The sequence below is a fragment of the Haliaeetus albicilla genome, chromosome 15, assembly GCF_947461875.1.
Source record: "Haliaeetus albicilla chromosome 15, bHalAlb1.1, whole genome shotgun sequence".
NCBI classification, from domain to species: domain Eukaryota; kingdom Metazoa; phylum Chordata; class Aves; order Accipitriformes; family Accipitridae; genus Haliaeetus; species Haliaeetus albicilla.
Genome location: NC_091497.1, coordinates 35120031 through 35142420, shown reverse-complemented (window position 1 = coordinate 35142420; position 22390 = coordinate 35120031). Strand labels below are relative to the sequence as shown.

The following is a 22390-nucleotide window of genomic DNA, read 5'->3' as shown; positions in this document are numbered from 1 at the left end:
GGATGGTAGGAGAGACTTCCCGTATTATTTTATACGACTGACCAGTATTATGCTGTGCATACATCTCAGGAATACAATAGCCTTTCATTGAGCAGATAGGAACTAACAAGCATTCAATTCAAATGACTTGGTCACTACCAAAAATTTTTAAATCAACCACTAAAGATAGTTAGTGAAAGGAGGATAGAAAGGATTACTACCATGCAAATACCAGTGTATTTAATGAAATAGCAAAACGAACTGTTGCTATCTCAGTAACAGCTTTTCAAAATTAGAGCTGTATCAGGAATTTTTAAAAATGAAAGCATTGCAAGTTTTCCAGAACAGGAAAGACGATCAAACCTGTCAAGATACACACCAAGTGTGAAGGGTCCAGGAAGTGGAATTAGACCTAGTATTTTGTATGGTCAAAAGATTAGTTTCAAATTTTAAAGACAACAATTTTGATAAACTAAATTTAAAATGCATATTCTACAAAAGCTGTACTTTGCAGTTCCTTCTTTTGTTGTCAAAAAATATCTTACATATACATGGACATACACACCTGAGGTACAGCCTTTCAGTTTATTATTTAAAATACAACTTTCAGGTCACATGATTACTATGCACTGACAGTATTTCCATTATAAGAAATCATCAATTTTGACTTAATGATTCTTCATTTCAAGGTTAAGCACTTTCCCAAGTCTCAAATCTCTTGGAGAAATTCCTTCTTTTCCTCAAAATACTTCTGAAACCACTCAATATGTTCAATCTTCTGTTTAACACTGAGGTATGGGTTTTTCGAAAGCCCGCAGATGACTAGTTCCATGAAGTGGCGAATAGGTCCTTGCTTGGGAAAGTCTTCGAGGTGTTTCTCCAGAAAGATATGTTCATGAAATTCAGCATCATCCTCCATCCCTAACAGATAGGACAAAAAAAATGACAAAGTTATCATAGCATAACAGCAAATGTAACAAAGTAAAAAGATATAGTTTGCAAATAATCTTAAATTAGTAAAATTAATGGTTCTGTGCCTTTTAATTATTTTGCACAGTTAAGCCAACCACACAGAAGTGGAAGAAACTGCAGAATTTCAAGAGATTAATTTCTCCCTCCACACAAAAAATGTCAGCATATATCATCATATCATATCACTTCCATTTTGTGCTCTCATTTATAAGAATATCTAATATTCAAATCAACTTTCTAGCTGGTAATCTCACTGAAAGCTGATGCCAGGCTGGGAGTGGTGGGAATAATTAAAAAAAAATAAATCAATCTTCTTGCTAAAAACCTGTTTGTTCAACACATGAAAATTTTGATTCATCATGGGTACCACCTTTTAGACTGGGGACACTTTCCTAATAAATTCTATAAGAAAACACTGATTGCCTAAATTCTGCAGAGGATTAAAGAATACAAGCTAGTCTTGAACAAATGATGCACCCTCATAAAGTACCTAATATTGAACAGCTAACACACACTTGCACGTTCATTCCAAGTCATGGTTTTAACACCCTATTGCTATCAAATGGACACAGATTTCTAACACTTTCTGAACCTGTGAGTGTATGCCAATGTAAAAATTTTGTGTATCTCACCAGCTGCTACTCCTAAGTCGTAACCAGTGCAAAAGATGGCGCATTCAAAAGCATCCAGAGGAACACAGGACAAGGGATTATTGTAGATCTCTAACCAAGCACAGCTCAGATCCTATGGTAAATTTTTCTTCTCTGTCCTGTGGATTTCCTTTGCTGTTGTTCATACTATGATGCTAGCATACACAAGGCAAAGACTTAGAACACAAATTCCTACATAACAGAAAAAAGGCTGCTTTCATGGTTCCCAATTCTGAGATTAAAAACTGGGATTTGCAACTGAAAGATCTTTCTTCAGTTAGGGATACATGAAAATTTTTATTTGATCCCAATTTGCTATAGATTTGTAAATGACATTTGCACCTTTATATAAAAATCTGTTATTAGAAAAAAATATTTCATATGAACATTTCCAGACAACAAAAATGGGAAGTCTACACCACAGACGTTAAGTGTACATGTTTTTCTATACTACCTAGGATATGATATATTATTTGACAACATTAAATCAGGAGTATTAAAATTGAGGTTATTAAGCCATGTCAGTCCTAGGCTTCCTCCTGTGTTCTACAGTTTCAGAAGAAATGATTCACATCTCTGGGATGGAGAAGTCTCTCAGCTTCTATTTGTTAAGTTTGCATTCTTTCTTTCCTGTTTTAAACTTTAGGTACTGCAATATCTGAAGGAGCTGGGAAATACCTCTGTTTTCCCACAGATTTTTCCCAGAAATATGTGAGTGTATCAATACCAGCTACATGCCGCATTTATCTCCCTTGTCCTTGAAAAGGAAAGCATGTTTCCTTCTTCAGAAGCTCTCTTCTTTTTCCTTTATGTTAAAAGGAAAAAAAAAAAAAAAAAGTATGTCAGCTTTAAAAGGTCTATTTCTGCTGTGCTTGGAAACCTATGTCCACTTACAGAGGCAGAGAGATGACCCTTTTACCATGCCACCCACACTGACTTTCCCCCAACAAGGGAAGGTGGAATCTCACTGCACCTGGATGCTGCTGGTTGCTTTCACAAGCTTTCGCTGGTCACAAAAATCCAAGAGAACTAAACCAACAAACCCACTACTGAAAGAGTCTGAGTAACGCTGACAGTAAAAATTAGCCTTCTGGATGCTCTTCTTTTGGGGACAGACCCAGGGCATCAGGAGAGATTCTGTCTAATTAATAGTTTCACCAATTTTCATCTCTTACCCAAAATAAATTAAACCATTTTTAGTCTCACAAAAATGCAGGTCAGAAGGAAATATTACATCATGTACTTTGATATCCCATTTGTCAAAGACATGATACATGGTTTGGGGATGAAGTGGCAAGTCCAAACATTTCGGTTAGACCACATATTTCAGTCCTCAAAAAAGTAAGGTGTGCATCACAAAAAGAGACCACAATTGCCCAAAGCTTCACAGGCTGAGACCTCTGGTGGGAACTGATTAGATGAGATATGTTCGCAGGACTGCCTCCACCCCCAGCAAGCCATAACTCCTGCTGCATGAGAAGAACAAGCCTGTCCCTCAGCCTCTCTTGCACAGTCCTCAGAAACCTAATTTGGAAGAACATACACTGAGGGAGTCTAAAGCAGAGGATTTTCTTTAACAACCTCAAAGCAAGAAGTCACCCACTCTCAATATCCTATTTCCAATTCCCTACGTACTACAAAACAGAAAGTCTGGGGAATTTCTCCAGCTAAAACACTAACCCTTCCAAGACATGATCAACCTTGCCTTAAAGATGACATCTCAAATGCAGATATCCATCCTTATAGGGAGTGTTGCTGACATGCTATGAAGATGACCAAGTATCCTGATCTAGTGAAAGATGTCCCTGCCCATGGCAGGGGCTTTGGACTAGATGATCTTTAAAGGTCCCTTCCAACACAAACAATTCTATGATTCTAGGATTTTTAGAATGAGATAAATCACGCTCTGACAGTAGATCACTAGAATAGACCCAGAATTAGTAAAGCAAGCCCCCCTAAAATGCTTGTGTAACATCTGCCACCTCGCTTGGCAAACTGATCCAATGCTTCTCTGCTGGAACAGCATCTCAGCAAACCAGCCAGAACAGGACTTGGTGAACTTTTGCCTAGAGAAGCCATCAGGGGCAACTGAGGCATTAATTTCCCAAGACTTCCATTAAGCCTATCATTTCTGCTGTAACAATCTCTGGCCCACCAGAAGCATTTGCTCCTCAGAATGAGGTGCTAAAGCAAAGTAGCACTAATAATCTGCACTGTCCTTTTTAACGAATGCACTCAGGATCTGAGTCATCAAGGCACAAATGCACAGAAATAATTTTAAAAAGGGGCAGAAATCAACATTTTTCCCCAACTTTTTGCCATAGCAAGTCACAGAGCAGAACTAAAGCTACTAGAAGCAGAAGAGGCAAGCAGAAAGGAGGAGGAGTGAGAACAATGTTACGCAAGCTATACTAATGGTTTGCTAATCTGGTAAAAATTAATCAGAGGTCAGAGAGATGGAGAGAAAAAAAGGTAGTTTTCTGCCTAACAGTGACTTCAACCGCATCAGATAAGGGAAAGGACATGCAGGCAGGAGCAGACAACAGGGCAGCAGCAGGGCGGGGAAAGACTGCTACTGGTCACTGCAGCAAGCCAGTACGCCTAGCCACATCTTCAGGTGTTCGTACCAAGGCCAGAGAAGTTTTTAAAATCATGACCTTGCCCTGATGCCTCAAAGCACAGCACAGTGCCTTGGTAAAGCACCCCAACGAGAACACCGGAGATGCTCTGGACCCAAGAAAAACAGTTATAAGCTGTCTTCTTTCTTTTTTACATTTCATTTAAAGCTTTAAAGGCTTTCATAATGCTAAAAGTTCAGTATATGTACTTCCTTGATAGAAAATTTGATTACACTTATGTTTTTAAAGCCATGTGCTTGTGGCATAAAAGAAAAATCTTGATACAAAACGAGCTGAGGTAATGTCCTCCTATTGAGGGAGATGACTGTTACAAAACTGCAAAATTAACAGCAGGAAGGGGCATCTTTCTTTTGCAGAGCCACTGAAATTACAGTATGTTGATATAATTGGAGTGAGGTTCTCAAGCTTTTAACTGTGCTTTGACATACCTGATCTGATTAACAGCCTGTGGCTGGCAGTTTGATAGGACGGAATTTACTGACTTGATTATTTCAACCTGAGAGGTGATAGATTTTGCAACGCTCCACTGGAATTTTCCACATGACTAGTCTTTGTGGACAAATCAATAAAGATTCTTGTTCAAGTATATGTAAAGACTCTTTGTCCGTTCACCACCCCATCCCAGACAGCACGGTTCCGGCTGCATTGCTGCAACAGAAAAACCATTGGCCGCTAAAGACGCCTGGTCCACTTACGGCCCCAGACAGCAGGGTTCCAGCCACATTACAACAACAGAAAAACCATTGGCCACAGTGGTTTTAAGCTTGCAAAAACATGACTAGAGTATACTCGGATTTCTACATGATGGAACAGATCAATTCTGGGAGCAGTGATTAAATTCTGTGAAGAAACTGCCAAAATAGGATGAGAATAAACATTAAGAAACAATGAACCACATTATGCAATTTTGCAACACAGTATAGGACAGATTTTCAAAGACTCCCAGCTTCAGATACTAACCTGTTTTGCTTTCAGTGACTGAATCATTCTAAAGTAGTTCTGTTTGATGTCTTCAAAGTTTTTCAAAAAAAACAAAAAAACAAAAAAACCCAACCCACAGCCAACCTCTCCCTGAAGTTATGAAGTCCCCTTTCCTAAAGCATACACTTGCTTTGTGTAGCTGTTCTTCCCTTCCTTAACATTCGCTCTCTCTCTGCTGGCTTAACTTCACACAGAGGTTTTCTTTTTTTTTTTTTTCTTTAAATGGTAATAAAAGTAAATACCATGCACAAAGATGTCTAGTTAAGATAGATGCCCAGAGTGAGTGAATATTGTGACTGTTTATTCTTATGAAACAGATAGAACAAAGGGAGCAAACAACTGTTTAACACTCAGCCGGCGCAGATATGGAACTAGCAGATAGCTGACTGCGATCTGGCTAGCCACTTCGTCTGAGAGCCACAGCAAAGAACAGAATCAGCGTTATAACACACACGCAGCAGTTTTAAGATCCCTCATCCTCTGCTAGAAGCTTCTTTAAAGAAGCTGCATAGTAAAAGGTATTATGTAATAGACTTGAATGGCCTTTTGGTGTTGAAAGCATCAGGGCTGAGAGAGAGAGGGAGGGAGGGAGGGAGTTCTCCCCTTTTTGGCAGCAGCCAGTCCTCAGATCAGCCAAACCACCTGCAGGACTTTACCTGAAGAGTGCCAGAATGAGTTCATCTGAAGCATCTCTGATTTGGGACAGTTGGAAAGTTGTATTTGTTTACTATCAAATGCATGACTCATAGCTGAAACACGGTGTTAAAACAGTCAAAGGTCATAACATGCTCTAATTCTCAAAAAAGATAAATATAGACAGATAATAAATGTTAACAGTGCACGTACCAGCTTCATTGTCAATTGGGAACTCCCACAGTATTCCTTCTTTTGTCCACTGGATCATCTCCTCAAAACCGTTTCGGGGAGGTTGTGCAGTTATTGCTGCAATCTCCTTCGCAAATTCCAGATCCCAGATTGTTGGTGAAGATACTAAAAAAGAAATTTTGTAAATATCTGTCAGCATCCCAAAGACTTCTCACTAGCTAAACCAAAGTCCTTTAACATTAACCTTTACAGAGACTAATACTTTCAGCTGTGCAAATTTTTCTACCTTAGATGCCAGCATCACCTTTCTCAAATGAGAAATCTCTGTCAAAATGGAAGTCCATTAAATTCTCAAATGTCTGGTGAAAACGTATTCTGAACTCCTAGGGGACAATTTATTTCTAAGCCTTTCACACAGAGCAGGTATTTTATTTTTCCACAATCTTTTTTCCTTTTTGTCTTTCACAAATTGCACATATGACAAATTCGGAACTTCACTGATGCACTCTGCTAAAGGAATCTTGCTTACTACAGGAGTTTTCAGGTACTTCACAACTATACTCTCCTTCAGGGAAACAACTCAATCTACAAATGATGGCAATTCCTTCCTCAACACTCATAAGTGTCCCAGTTTTTTGTCTCTTGGGCTTGAAAAATCCTGATTTCCTATTCTTCTCCCAAAGTCAAACAGTGCCTTTAGGGACGCATCTTTCCTAATGCATGTAATTATTACTTTTATTTTTTTAATCAAAGTGTACTCAGATGGCAGCAGAGTTACTCTTAAGGAGTTCCTGCCCCTCCACCCAGGAGAACTGGTCATGAGCCCAGACTGAACCGCATCGCTGAAGTGAAGGGAACAAGCTGTTACCACAGGACAGGGAGGAACCGCTTGGAGTGCCTTGGGCTGCTGTCTCATGAGCTGGCCCGAGTCTGCTCCCCTTTGTTTTCTTGTCTCCCTCTGTTATCAATTCACCCCAAGCTCCTTGGAACAGAGATCTTGATGGGAATTCAAATGATCCATTTGAAGTGGATTCTGGCCAATCAGCTATTATTTTACTACTCATAAGTGTAAGTATTTGAAACTAAGATGTAATTTCATCTTTGGCTCAGTGGCTTAAAATTCACCTGGATTTTAAAAAAATCTCCCCCTTCCTTTAAGAAAAAACAAGATGAGAGGGAAAACAGTATTTTTATGTACTGAAAAGTGTTTTCATTTTTTGTGTTAAATCAGAAAATACTTTTTCAAATTATTTCTTACTTAGCAGGGAAATTTCCAGAACTATTATTCCCTAGCTGCCTACTTTGATTTGAGGGCTGGAGGCAGGAATAAAATACAGATAAAAGACAACATGAGAAACCATACCAGAATGAAAATACTGTCCACATCTTAAAGAATACCTTCTAATAATGCGCTACTAATAAATCTTCTAATAGAAGAGAGCAGAAATTCATTATTTCAAGCTTGCAGTAAAGGTCACAAACATTGTATTTTCACCTCTGTGAAACAAAATAATACTGGTATTTTATGTTAACAGCTACTGCTATTTTATATTAAAAGTTATGAATAATTTTTTCAGGATGCCAATTTACTTTACGTTCAGGTTTTCAAAATAAATATTCAATACATAACACAGAACTTGCTTTTCTGTCCTGTATAAACAATATTTTAACTCATAATCTCCACTAACATGAGCCAAGAAAGTGAAAGCAAATGAATCAAGGTATCAAGTATCACCACACTGGTATTTCCCGAGATTAACACAAAAAAATTTTTTGTCATCAGGCTTAGCCAGTAAGCCAAGTAATAAGCTTCCTGGCTTAGAATATATTGTAGATTTCCTCAAGGCTACCTGGAATCAAACAAGGAAACACCACATAAAAAGCTGAAAGAAGCTTACTTCTTAATATCTACTTACAAATCCAATAAAATCCACTTGCTCTCTTACACAGTTTGTGCACATTCCAATTTTGTGTTAAAAAAAAGGCGCCTATCTTAACTTTTTATCTCGGGTGACTACTATGCGCCATTGCATCTGTACTGTGTGCATGCAAAAAAGAAAGGTTAAATTCTCACCATTTTACATGAGTAAATTTGATTCAGCTCAAATGCCAGTTACCTGATCATATTTGTCAAGATAACTAAAAACAAACGCTGCATCATTCATTATGTTTTTATATGTAAAATGGAGCAATTTTAAGGAAATTAGCAGTCTTAAAAAAACAGCAAATTGAATTCCATTCTAATAAGCAACTTTCATAGTCCGCCACAGAGGTGGCTGCATTCAGAAAGCTCACAGCTGCTTGAAAATATGCAAATACTACTGACATTTCACTAAAGACATTAAGTAAACAAATTAATTTCTCCCTGCAGTTTCAAGTGTTAAATAAGGAGAAAACTACTCAGCTAGAATCTGGCAAAAACTAACAGTCCTACTCTTGAAACGGAAACAAATACGTATCATTTTCTAAGATATCAGAGAAGAATACTATTTCTTCTGCAGCTGCTGGCTTTATATATAGTTCTAAGTCACCACACTGGAATAAAATCTTTTTTTCCAAAGGGCCTCAGAATAGCTTAGGGAAATCGGCATATTAAAGATCAGTGCTAACAAGGCACAGTTTCATTGTTCAGAAAGAAAAGGGAGGGAGGGAGTTCTTTACATGACTTGCCCATGTTCACACACTCTTAGCCAAAACTCAGCCTGCAGTAAAGCTGTCTTCATGCGTGAAAGCTATCCCCCTCATATGTGGCATTACGACTATTCCTGCAGAGCTGTGCCATTCAGTGAATATGAAGGTGGGTCACACCTGTTTTGCCATTGGTTTTTGTTTTTATCTTACATGAGTCTTGGCATGTGTATTTGGTGAATAAGGAACTGACTGGATGGTCACATCCAGAGAGTACCGTTCAACAGCTCAATGTCTGGATGGAGATCAGTGACAAGTGGTGTCCCTCAGGGGTCCGTACTGGGACCAGTACTGTTTAGTATCTTCATCAATGACACAGACAGTGGGATCAAGTGCACCCTCAACAAATTTGCAGATGACACCAAGCTGAATGGTGCGGTTGACACGCCTGAGGGACAGGATGCCATTCAGAGGGACCCAGACAAGCTTGAGAAGTGGGTCCATGAGGTTCAACAAGGCCAAGTGCAAGGTCCTGCATCTGGGTCGGGGCAACCCCCAGTATCAATACAGGCTGGGGGATGAAGGGATTGAGAGCAGCCCTGCAGAGAAGGACTTGGGGGTACCGGGGGATGAAAAGCTGGGCGCGAGCTGGCAACATGCGCTCACAGCCCAGAAAGCCGACCGTGTCCTGGGCTGCATCCCAAGCAGCGTGGGCAGCAGGTCGAGGGAGGGGATTCTGCCCCTCTGCTCCCATCGGGTGAGAGCCCACCTGCGGTCCTGTGTCCAGCTCTGGGGTCCTCAGCACGGGACAGACGTGGACCTGCTGGAGCGGGTCCGGAGGCGGGGGACAAAAACAATCAGAGGGATGGAACACCTCTCTTGTGAGGAAAGGCTGAGAGAGTTGGGGTTGTTGAGCCTGGAGAAGAGAAGGCTCCAGGGAGACCCTACTGCAGCCTTTCAGTACTTAAAGGGGGCTTATAAGAAATGAGCACAGACTTTTTAATAGGACAAGGGGTAACAGTTTTAAACTGAAAGAGGGTAGATTTAGATTAGATATCAAGAAGAAATTCTTCACTGTGAGGGTGGTGAGGCACTGGCACAGGCTGCCCAGAGAGGCTGTGGCTGCCCCATCCCTGGCAGTGTTCAAGGCCAGGTTGGATGGGGCTCTGAGCAACCTGGTCCAGTGGAAGGTGTCCCTGCCCGTGGCAGGGGGGTTGGAACTAGATGATCTTTAAAGGTCCCTTCCAACCCCAACCATTATGTGATTCTAAACATATATGAAGAGCTTTACGGTAGGTAAAGCAAGGCGTTGTTTGTCAGCCACTTACAGGATCTTTCAAGCTACATATACAACACCAAACAAGAGAAGGCCGAAAAGCAATCAAATGTGTGGTCTTGCTTTTTTTCCTACCCTGCTTATGCTTAGCCACCTGCAGAGCACGCTGGTTTCCCTGGGATCACAGCCTTGTGTTCCTTTGCCATAAAATGAATGCAGCAAGTTTGCAGCTTGACCACATAAGCCACTGGAGCCCACATACCCATTCCCCAGGCTGGTCTTACACTCACAGAAGAAAGACTGGCCTTAGTGACAAAAAGCCAGTTTTACCCTTAGAGTTCGGTAACAGAATGTCCTGATTAGTACAGAAAACATTAATCTCTTACACTGCATTGAAGTTTTGCTTACTAAAAATCAGACTTACATTAAAGTATTCTTTTTTTTTTTAGGTCTGAAAGCAGGAAGTTAACAGGTCATAAGTCTCCTTCAGAACAGTGAATCTCTTGATATTCTAAAAATTCAGAACTTGGCTTCACTGGGTTTTTCATTATTGAATTTCCACCAACCTGTTTTCAGCGCACTTTCTGTTTCTGGAGAAGCCTTAGTGAATATATTAAGTCTCCCTCCTACTTTGAGACTTCTATAAACAAAAAAGAAAAACGATATTTAGCATTTCACAACACTTCACAACCTTGCCAGATAACAAATTTAAAAGCACAAAATATTCTCATGAACTAACAGATCTCTGGAGAACAAGAAAAAAAAAAAAAAAAAGAGATGGTGACTCTTACTAAATCCTCAGGCCTTTAACCAGAGAAAGCATTTATGACTTTTTTTATTCATCTGTAACAGCTTCCCAAAACATTTCCGTGTGAGAGAATGAGCATAAATCAAACATTATATTTGCAGTCATTTTTTACTGGAATATTTAGGAATCCGAACAAAGCTAAACAGTATCAAACCACAGTACTCAAGCAATTTTACAAAGTTGCAACTAAAAAGCAAACCTGGTGATTTGGGTTTTTTCCCCTGTAAAAAATATTGCATAATTCAGGAAGAGAAAAGGCAACAGCTAAATCAAACAATTCCTGTTTTATGACATAAATAGCCTTTTTGAAAGATTACACAGCCACCTTCTCTGCCATATGGCAAACACTCAAAAGTATATCTGTATAATATATCTTAAATAGCACCACCCTGATGCTCTCTCTTCTGAATATAAAAATATTTCACTCTGACCATCTATTTTTAATCATATTTATCTTTAGCATAAGCCTATACTAAAAAAAAATTTAAAAAATCCAAGGGTCCAACAAGTACTCAAAATAAATTTTCTTAAAAATGGAAACAAAGAAAAGCCAATGCCCTTACTGCAGAACACACTGAACTTTAGAACAAATGATTCTCTTAATCATACAATCTTCCAGGTTTCCACTGAAATTCTAATAGTTCCTACTTTATGTTACTCCATATTCACTGTTACCCTGGCAATACTTGCCCTTCCTGACCTTAAAATTTCACCTCTCTGCATTTACTGCAGATTTCTGATGGCCACAACTACTTCTGCAAACCTGCTCTTGTCATATTATATTTTACTGATGTAACTACCCTGCATCTATTTCAGCACAGAGCAATCTAATTACAAAGCCTTAAAAGAATGTTGATTTAGGATTATATTTTCCTATCTGTGTGCAACTTCCAATAACATTGGCCAAAGATACAAGCATGACTTGGAAGAACTTTTATTTTTAAATGACTAGTTCAAATTACCATAAGGGAACATCACTCATTTCATAGAAATCTACTAACTCGATTTAAACTTAGATATTCTTCCTAACGCATTCTTTTTATATTATCAGTAGATAAGTACACCTGTTAGGTTTTCAGGGATGCAGGAGAAAACTTAGGACTGAAACTGGAGACAGTTTGCTCGTTACAGGGATTTTAAAAACTATTTTAAGATACTGTTCCTGAAGTTATATACCAAGTACAGTTTCATCACACAAAGAGGGCGAGACCGCTTCTCAGATATCATAAATTTAATAAATGTTCTCAAACATAAGTGAAATTCACTTTACTTTGCAGTATGTTAATAAATGAAAAGTTTAGCAAAGATATAAAATAATATACACTGTATGAGAACGTAATAGCTCAGGTTTTCAGTTTATACTTCTAGATCGTATTATTTCTATTCTTTCAAACTTCAAAAAACTTTTAATCCAACACCTTAAAAAAAGTATGTCTCATGGTCAGTTAAGAATCATACTTAATAACAAAATTACTTTCATGTGACTACCAACTCTGATATTTATCCCCAGATTAAAAACATCTATAGAGCTATTCAGCAGCTGATAATGAAGTCGGTTCCCTCAGTCCTCAAACCGGCAGCTTATAGCTGAATGAAAACCCCAGGACTGAAGCATCTAAGTCGGGAGGGCTTGGTCAAGAACCTTGTTCCAATTCTCCCCTTCAACTTCCATTACAAGAAGCCACTCTTGCACTTTCTACAAGTTTTGCATCAGGAAAAGAAAACACTGCCTGCTGGCCTTAAAACATTGAAGAGGCCCGAGAGATACTTCCCTAACACACCGTAACAGTTCAGTATTTCAAGAACAAGGAAGTTACTCAGAAACATTTCAGCAAGCAGGTTAAGTTCTTCTAATGACTGGCTATAAGCCACTTCTCTGAGGTTTTTGAGCCATGTAGATCATGCAATACATATATATGTGTCCCAATTTGTTCCTTATGGGAAGACAAAATTCTCTGTCTATGACATACTGAAATAGATGTCTCGGCCAATGAGGGGAGAATATTGTACATCTACTCACCCATAAATTTATGCCTTTTTTTTTTCTTAGTTATCCAAATTCTGCCTTCAGCATTATCTATCTAAACACAAATGACTCCCTCAACTTCCAGCCCCTAACCCCAAGAAAAAGGGATTAATTTGCAGGATAAATTAATGATTAGAGAAGTTAATCTTACTAAAACCAGAACCACTAGAGAAAGAATATACTGAGAAGGAATGCAATGATGAGCTGCCATGGGAAAATCGAAAGACTGCAGGCAAGCAAGCATAGCTTACAGGAGTAAAACAAAAATTTAAGAGCACTCCTTAACTCATTAAGAAACAGACTGGCCACATAAACCAGCAGCAGGATAAATTTAAGGAGTACCCTGAAATCATCACGTAAATCATAAAGTTCATTTCACAAACAATTATAATGTCACAGACGATAGAGAAATCAATTACAGAATGACTTATCAGTTGCAACAAGGTGGTAAAAATAAAAAAACAACTTTAAAATCTCTTTAAGACCCCAACAGAATGGATGAAACTTTTCTAAACATAGAATATTTATCAAAGTTTTCTATTAGATCAAAGTAAGCCTTCAAAGCCTCCATTTCCCAGAAAGTTAAGAAAGTGATAAAAAATTGTGTTATGCATAAACGAAAATAATTTAAACTAGTTAAACACAATTACATTTCAGCACCAACTATTTTTAATTACCTAAAATTTAATATTAAAAAAAGTGCATGTTATTTGATTAGCTGGTTAACATTAACTAGTGTGTTCTCACAGAAGTTTATTTCAATGCTAACTGTACTTTTCTTGAAAAATACTTAAGTAATTTCTTTAAGCTCTGAAGTATCATGGTAACATGAATATGTACAACTAAATCTAAAATATTATCCATTAGTAATTGATTGCACACTTCTTCTATTGGAAGGAAACACAACAAAAATACCTTCTGGAGTCAAAAGACTGAGGTGACAATCTTCCAGGCTTGAGTTTTTGACCATCCTCATCCAAATCCAAGAAAATGCGATTGGATATCCTCACACCTCTCTGAGCTGGGGACTGCCTTTTAACTGCCATTTCTGAAATGACGTTGCTGAAATTAAAAACATTAATGTAAAAACTCAACAAATCAACAAAGCAAGGAAGTTTGTCATATGTATCAACCAGAAACTCTACTCTCGATTGGTTTCGTAAGCCTCCATGAGACAGAATTATACATTCCTCACAGAATACACCCATTTTTAAGTCATCAAACATTCAACTCTTACTTTTTAAACCACCGCAGTTGTTACATTCTATATAGATTAAAAGTGCTATTTTAGCCTACTAAACCTACGGCGAATGCTTTCTTTGAAATCATTTAGTTTCTAACTAAAAGAAAAACTTCATGTATCTGCACACCAATATTCACAGTGTGTGCTAGGTATGTTTTCCTTGAGTAAATAAGGAATTTCTCTGGATACAAGGAATACGCTGAAAAAGGGACGTAAAAATCACCAGTTTTTTGGACAGGAACCAACACTGCCCAGGGACAGAGCTGTGCTGCTGCAGACCAAAAGGAAGCTTGCCTTCACACATGAGCTGACATGGGTCAATCATGCCACCCTAATAAGTAGGTCACCTTTCCTGATCCACTGCAATCTGTTGCATTGCATAATCATATTACAGCATTAACAGACCACATCTTCCTTTGTAATTCTGTAGTCAAAAATCATACGTGAAGAGCAAACCCTCTGATCTCTTCCAGCACCATACGCAGCTCATTCTGAACGCAATGGGCAAAACACACCATCTTTCTGCCTCCACCGATTAGACCCCTTAACCGGTAAGTCTGCTGGTTGGTAAAGACCAAGTTGGTAATTGTTCCTCACAGCTACCCTCTCCACCCAACTGCTTCCAGTAACACACAGTCATCCAAAATTGCAGTGCTCAATTTTTAAGACATAAATATGGTCTCAAAAAAATAAAAATAGGCCAAGCCAAAAATACTGCATATCCATTTTATGGAAATCTGAATGAAATTCAAACTATGTTTTTGGCAGTTTAAGTCAAAAGAGATTTTACTGACAAGAAAGAAATACTTCTGGAAAACAGTAAAAGCTAATTGCCACAGTAACACAGTAGGATTTCTCTTCGGTCTTAGATGTGGTTTCAAATGGCAGAACAAGAATACCATAGCTCTTCAAGCACCTACTCTGAAAGAAAGGCATCTGAAAACAAGTTTGGAATGTTTTTTCCTTTAAGATTAAAATGAAATTAATCTCAGATTAGTTGCATATCTCACACTAGAAATTACTCTGTGAAGTGCCTACTGGCATTAGCGAGCTGGTGTTGGGCCAGAGGCTTGCCATGCTTCTGGGGGTCCAGGGGACGTAATGCCTAAGGTCAGCCACGCACAGCCCAGCCCAACTGTTTGACTCAGCTGCGACCTGAAAGGCTGGAGTGTTCTCATGCTTCAAGGGGATCAGGCTTGCTCAGAGAAGCTCTCCTCACAGCTGACCTTGATTTATTTGTGGTTTTGCACAGTAGGTCTGGATAGACTATGCTCCCAAGCTATCAGAACATGCAGTCAATGGTATTGTATTTCTCACTGGGAAGTCCTAACGTCACCCCATCATTGGTATATGAACATTTCTGGCAGCAACTCCATCCATTTATCACTCCATCATTAAAAGTGCCCCTGTATTAACTAAAAATAAAACTAGATGAAAGATGTTTTTAATGCCTTTTGTAACGAAAACCATCAGATTACCAAGTCATACTCCAACCCCAGTGTACCTACAGTGGTTAGATACTACACAGTATTACCTCATGCCCCAACTCGAGGTTAAAAACCTAAGTTCCTAGATACTCCTGCCTTCCAGAGAAGGGAAGAGGTAGAGCTTTTGTAACAGCCACAGATTCTCTCTCCTTCCTGATTACCAACCAATAATTATAATACTAAAAATGGAGCCCCAAGGAGCTTTGGATATATGTTAGCTTAAGCTCTGAATTACTTTTCTTCTTCTTCGCCCAAAACAGGAGCTAGAATTTCAGCTTGCAGTGCTGCAGATTTTATTTTGGTATAGTGCTGTTGTAATTTCCACTGAGTGAAACTTCATCGCATGCTGAGAAAAATAAATTCCTGTATCATTAATATTTTCCCCTCCTAGCGAACACACTGTCCTCACGCTGTCTACAAAACAAGGCGATGAGACAACTGCATCCAACAGTGACCTCTGGAGGCCATGCCACAATCCTGGGGAAAAAAATTAGTACGAACCAAAAGATCCAGACAACGTACTATCTATTTCATACCCTCATAAATCTCAATAGCAGTATCCCAGGTTTCTGCAGCTGAGCATTATACGGCTCTACTGCTTGTGGAGGTATCTCATTTTTAAATAGTTTTAAATAACAGAGGACCATATATTGGGTTTTAAAATGTGTCAGTATATGGAATGCAAAACCTTTATGGAAAAAAATGAAAAGTTAAATTGCCCGTATTCTCTTGCTGTCAAAGAAAAATCAACACAAAATAACCATGTATGAATAAAAGTAATTGCTTTCTAATATATTAAAAGCATTTTAGTGCCTTCTGCTGGACTTTCTAAAAATCAACAGTTTTAACACTGATCAGGAAGCTGAAAGTACCAAATTCATCTCAGGGTCTAACTGTGAAAGGTTACTATTAACCAAGTTTTCAGTCATGAAAATCAGCAGGAGTTGCTGATCTTTCTAGAAAACTCATCCATTGATAGAGTTTCAAACTCTTACCTAACTATTAAGGAAGAAAACGGAACTTTCCAGCATATAATTAAAAAAATTAACATATATTCCCAGGTGGAAGCAAGCTAGTTCACAGAGCTGCCTCAGGGTGTAGAACTTGCCAACTCAAAGCAGAGCAAGCCAGCCATGACATTCCTCACCAACCAAAAAGGCTGGTTTCAGTTGAGGAAAATGCATTTTTCTACCCATAATGATTCATCCACAAGCATGTTATAAAATATTGTAATAGCACATCTTAACCCATCAATCAACTATATAGAGGCACTATAAAAGCTGAAGTCCCTGCAGCTATAGATTTCTGAAAAATTTAAACTCTCTTTCAAGAGAAAAAAGCCTTTTTGCTTAGACTACAACTTCCTTGGACACCTTTTTTCTTCCACAGCAGCTACAGCTGGGTAAGTGCTTCAGGGAAAGTGCAATGGGTGGTGAGGACAGCGAGCCCTCAATGCCAGTAGGCAGACCAACCACTTTTAGAGAAGAGTACATATGCCTTAAGGAATAGATGCAGGTGCATATGAGGTTAGCCACTGCACGCATTAGCTCAGTCAGTATCAGTACAGTCCTCCAACATCTTATCAGGTACTGAAGTAGGTTCTAATTACGTTTAAGCTGGCCACCCACAGCCGATGCCATTATCAAGATGTTTGTGTACTCTGCTCTTCTGAAAAACCCAGTGAGAGAGATGGAACAACCTCACTGGTAATTAATAGTTTAATGAACATATGCTTTATACAAAATAGTCCTTATTTATTCTCCTTATATTTGGAAGTGTCCCTTAAGTTTTTGGTAATACTGCACACAAAAAACCAAACAAACTAAAAAGCAGAACCACATTGATTTTACAGAAAACAGCCAGACCTCTAACATTTAAAGCTACTCATTTTGGCTACAAGAGCCTGTGGAGAGATAAGCTTCTGTCAAGTTCTTGAGATCCCTTATATTCAGGCTGAAAGGACATTATGAAAACAGAGCACACAGCCTTTGGAGATGCTTGCATGTACTACCTAAAGCCATACTTCCTCCTGAAATAGCACAGACTTCACACGTTTAGACGGAATTTCATTCTGCTCTCCACAACCACCATTAGCACTCTTGGTAGAGAATCACAAATACAGGCTAAAAGGGAAACTTGCACAGTCTCTCCCTTTTCCCTTCACAACCTTTGAAGAACACGTGTTTTATTTAACAGTTATTCATCAAGCATTGTATATCCCAGTCTCTTCACAACTGCCTAACATAACTTATTTGCAAGCATCTGTCACATTCTTCCTTAGTTTTCACTCACTTAAAAGGCAGACATCAGCCACAAACATCACTAGCCGTTAGCTTGTTGGCTGCTCTGTTTGCAGTACATTGATAAACATACAAAGCAGATCCTTTACTGATCCCTAGAGCAACCTACAAATAACAATACATGGGTCAAACTCAAATCCTGGTTTGGGACAGATTCATTTTCACAGAATAAATTAAAACTAAGATAAGCAGCTTGAAGTTCACAGGGCAAACAGCCATAAAGAAAGGTTTCACATTCCTGTTTTGCTGAAGCTCAAATTTTCTGTTTAGTTCAGCATTTCACCTGGATTTAATGCCTTATTTTCTGAGTAGTTATCTGAATACCAGCTAAAAAAAAAAAAAGAAAAATCTGTCTTTAGCCATCATCCAAAAGAGCAGTATGCACAACTGTTTCAGCTTCCAAACAAATGTTTCTCATCTGTTTGAAAGCCACACTGGAAACGGAGCTAAGCCAAGAGATGAGTTTCTTGGATTGACTGGAAAGTTTTGAAAGGAAGGGTGGGGCTATAAATAGAGTTGCTCTAGTTCAGTTCTGCAGAGCTGTCATGAAAATTCACCAGTCCAGACGGAACGTCTGAAACTTCTACAAATCCATCCATTGTGTGAGAATTTCGGAAGCTTGAGAAAAAAAAAAAAAACAAAAAACAAACAACCCACAAACCTGTTATTTTGCTAGCCTGTCCAAGCAAGTAATGATCCTGGGCAGGAAAACAATTCCATTTCTGCAAAACCATTTTAGAATGAGGATGGCAAAATTTAGGGTGTTTGGTATAACTAGACCAATGATGTTCCCAATATTCATTAATTCCAAGGATAGCCTGTCCAATGTAACTTTTAGAGCCATCTTTCCAATACAGAACCCAGTCACCTTCAAGATGCCATTGCAAAATCAGGATTTCGAACATTATTGAGAATAACATTCAATAAACAGACCGTATGTTAATAGTTCCCCCTTTTTTCTGTTTATCTGTGGTTTCTTCGTGTCTTCTTAGTTGTGCAAGTAGTTCTGATTCTGTCTGTTTCTTGTTGAGTGGTAGGGAAGACGCAACTGCAGAAGCAGCCTCAACCAGTTCTGGATTTAAAGGCCTGCCTCTGTAAGAGACACAACAGATACGGAAACACAAAAAAATAAAAGCCTTAATATATTTAAATTGTCATTTCTGTACTGTCATTTTAGGTCTTAACTCAAAAGTTAGTTACATGTTACCCCAAATGGGGGTGGCCTGGAGGACAGCCAGGTTTGCCCTATGTTGCACTAATCATCAACTGCCAAATGACACTGACAAGCTCTTGTTCTCAAAGCTGGGAAAATGGCAGCCCTACACCACTCCACAGCACATCGGACATGAAGCTTGAAGACCACAGGCAGCATAGGCCTGCGGGGTTATAAGCATGATATAACACATTGTGGAGGGGAGCCACTTGCAAGACTTGACAACCATGACGCCATTCTTAAAACATGTTTTTCCTTCTTCCTCAGTTTTATTTTATCTGAACAGTATTTCCCCCCTCCCATTAAAATAACTTTCCATAAGGAGATGCTAGTGCTACCTTTCAAAAGTCTCAGTGCAGAAAAAGGTAGCATATTGTAGAAAGCATACACCTTTTGTCCAGATTCTCCCCTGTGATTTACTGCAATCTACATCTGTACAGCACATTCCCTTACAAGATTCTTTTCCATACTTGGAAATGGCATTTGATGCTTTATTTTTGTCCTAGATAATGAAAAAAACAATTTTAAAAAAGGAGAAAACAGGCTGAGAAAAGTTTGTTATACTTTACCTCTGGATCTCTTCTGTAGTTCTCTGAAGCACAGTACCTTCACCATCTGGGCCTTCCAGCTTGTTTGTGGCTTGCTTTTTGGTCTCACGTGTTTTCAACTGTTGGAGTTTCTTCCTGTAGCTCACTTCTACTTTCATATTACCAATAATGTCTAACAACTTCTGCTTTGGTGTTTCTGCTGTACCCTCCTGCCTCTTTGATGTCACTTCAGTGGTGCTGTCTTTGGAAGCAGTAGATTCATCTTTCTCAGTAGAAAGCACGCTGCTTGTGCTGAAGAGTTTCTGTGTTTTGCTAGAGGACACACACAGTTTAAAAAAAATAAATAAAAACCAGAAGTTACAAAGGGGGTACAAGGCTGAATTTTGTAAGCCTACAAAAAAACCCCGTCAGTTACAACTGTCCAGACCTAACTGAGTGCAAACTGAGTATATTAAGTACATGACAAACATGTACCTTTTGACTTTTGAGAAGGGCTAGGGCACTATTTAAAACTCTTGATTATTTATGGTTTCTTCATCACAAAAATCAAGTAAACAACTTTATTTCCTCTACAAATAAACTGTGTTTAATCTATGAACTTAAAACTTTTAAAGTATCTCTGCATTAGGTAACAGACTGAGAGTTTGAATCTACTGGTACCAGATACTTAAAGTCATTAGTACTATAGAAAACTCACAGAAACTCTTAAAATGAGGCAACCAAGAGATCACTCCTAGCCACCTGAAAAAAGATTGTACACACTCATTTAGCTTCACATTGTTTCACACTTGTAGCACTACTACCGATCCCATTCCCCTACCCTATGCCCTGCAACATAGCAGCCAAGCATTTCTGCAGCCATATGGGAAAATGGATCCTGCTCCAAGATAAGCCAGTAACAAATAAAAAAAGTTATTTTGGTTATTTTTCCCTCTGGAACAGCTCCTCTACCTACTTTACCACACCACGGCAAAGAAGCTAAAACTGGCACAGTGCAGGCAAGGATATGAAGCCAGGGACAGCAGGGAGCAGCTCAGGATATTGCTACAACACAGACACAACTGCATTCTCTGGAAAAACCACCACAAACTCAAAGAACTGTAATCTTTAACATTCTAAAATGAAATGTTTAAAACTTTAAATTCACAACTACTTTTCTTGTTTAAAAATCAGCTTCAAGTTACTAAAATAAAGAAAAAACCTTACAATTAAGTATTTATTCTGATTCAAAATAAAACACTTCAATAGATCTTAAAACACTTCTACAATTCTGAAGGAATTTTGACACACCTTCCCCCCCCCCACTTTGGCTAAAAAAGAAAAATCTGCTAGCATCAGGAGGCACCACATTATCATTTCAGTCACTCTGCACTTAGTAAAATGTCATCATTAAATTGTCAGCATTAAGCCCTAAATTTCAATGTTGAGAAGCAACAGGAAAATTTAAGGAACGCTTCAGAACCACAATATTGAGAAGACGGTAGGAGTCCCGCTGTTTTACACTGAGCTGTTCTCCACAGATCTTTTTCAAAGACACGTTTTTCATTAATTCAGGCCGCATGCTCCTTAGAACTATTCAGCCATTCAGAGATCTTTGCCTGCAGCGCCAGAAAAACACAGCAGGGCTGCAAGCCTTGAACATTTAAAGCCAGCAGTACGCTGCAGCTTGCATTACGGTATTTCACCCACCGTCAGGTTTGTCTCCTGCTCGGAAGCCTAGCCTTACAAAGCAAGCAGAGGTCCAAAAAAACCCAAGCTGCTTTGCACATGGGGCTATCAGAGCTTGTTCAACAATCCCGAGGAGGTTCGAAATAAATAAAAAAAAAAAGCCAAAACAAACATAAACGCACAACTGACTTTTCATGAAAAGCAATCAAAATCTTTAATAAACCCCCCCGAACTTCCCAGCGCCACGTCCCGCCCGGGCTCTGGGCAGGTCCCGCTGCTGCCAATCTTCGCCCCGGCCTCACCGGCCCGTCCTCCGTCCCGCTCCACAGCGGGACAGACGGACTCGGGCACCGGCCCGGCCCGCCCCGGGCGCCCCCGTTTAAGGCCAAGGCCGCCGGCGGCCACCCGCTCCGGGGGCGCAGGCCGCGGCGGCGCGGCCCGGCCCGGCCTGCGGCGACCGGCAGCAGCGGCAGCGGCCTTCCCCGGGGCGCTGGGCAAACCCCGTCCCCTCAGAGGGCCGCGGGCCGCCCTCCGCTCACCGCCCGGCAAAGCCCCCACCGCCCTCTCCCCCAGGGGAAGGACCTCGGGGGCGGGGAAGCGACGGTACCTGCGAGTCCTCCCCTCCAGCCGCGCTGCCCCCGCCGCTGCCTCCCAGCCGCTCGCCGACCCGGCGAGGAGCCCCCCGGCGAGGCGACGGCAGCCCCCGGCCGCGCCGCCCCAGCCACGGACGCGGCTCCACATCGTGCCCGCGGCGCGGCGGTCCGTCCCTCGGCGCCGTCCGTTCCTTGCCCGGCGCTGCCGGCTGGGAACAGGAGCCGCGCACCAGCGTTCCGCGCACCAGCGTTCCGCCCGGTCCTCCCCCCAAAACCGCCCCCAAAACCGCCCCGATTCCAGCCAAGGCGTTTCCCGACGGGTTTCCCCTCGGTGCCAGGAGTTGCAGGCACGCCAGCCAAGTCTTGGGATGGCCCTCGCGAAGCAGCTGGCGGTTGGGGAAGACCTGGTACCCACAGGGGCCTCCGCTGGGGCCACAAAGCGCTTGCCTCTAAGGGTTTGGTGGAGGAAACAAAAACACCTGGGTTTGTTAAGTTCACGCGTCTAGAAAGATGGTTCTCGTTATTTCCATCGCTGAGTACTCACTAAATCGGCT

The 22390-nt window shown here is 40.2% G+C and overlaps 1 protein-coding gene across 1 annotated transcript; it reads right to left on the bottom strand.

Moving 5' to 3' along the window:
* Positions 1–550: 550 nt before the first annotated feature.
* MRPS31 (mitochondrial ribosomal protein S31) lies at positions 551–22035 on the bottom strand. Its single transcript, XM_069802786.1, has 7 exons — positions 21851–22035; positions 19597–19887; positions 18748–18906; positions 13700–13846; positions 10517–10590; positions 6068–6211; positions 551–900 (listed from the first exon to the last, which is right to left on the bottom strand). The coding sequence occupies exons 1-7, from the start codon at positions 21982–21984 to the stop codon at positions 689–691; spliced, it is 1161 nt and encodes a 386-aa protein (XP_069658887.1). The 5' UTR covers positions 21985–22035; the 3' UTR covers positions 551–688.
* Positions 22036–22390: the final 355 nt, after the last annotated feature.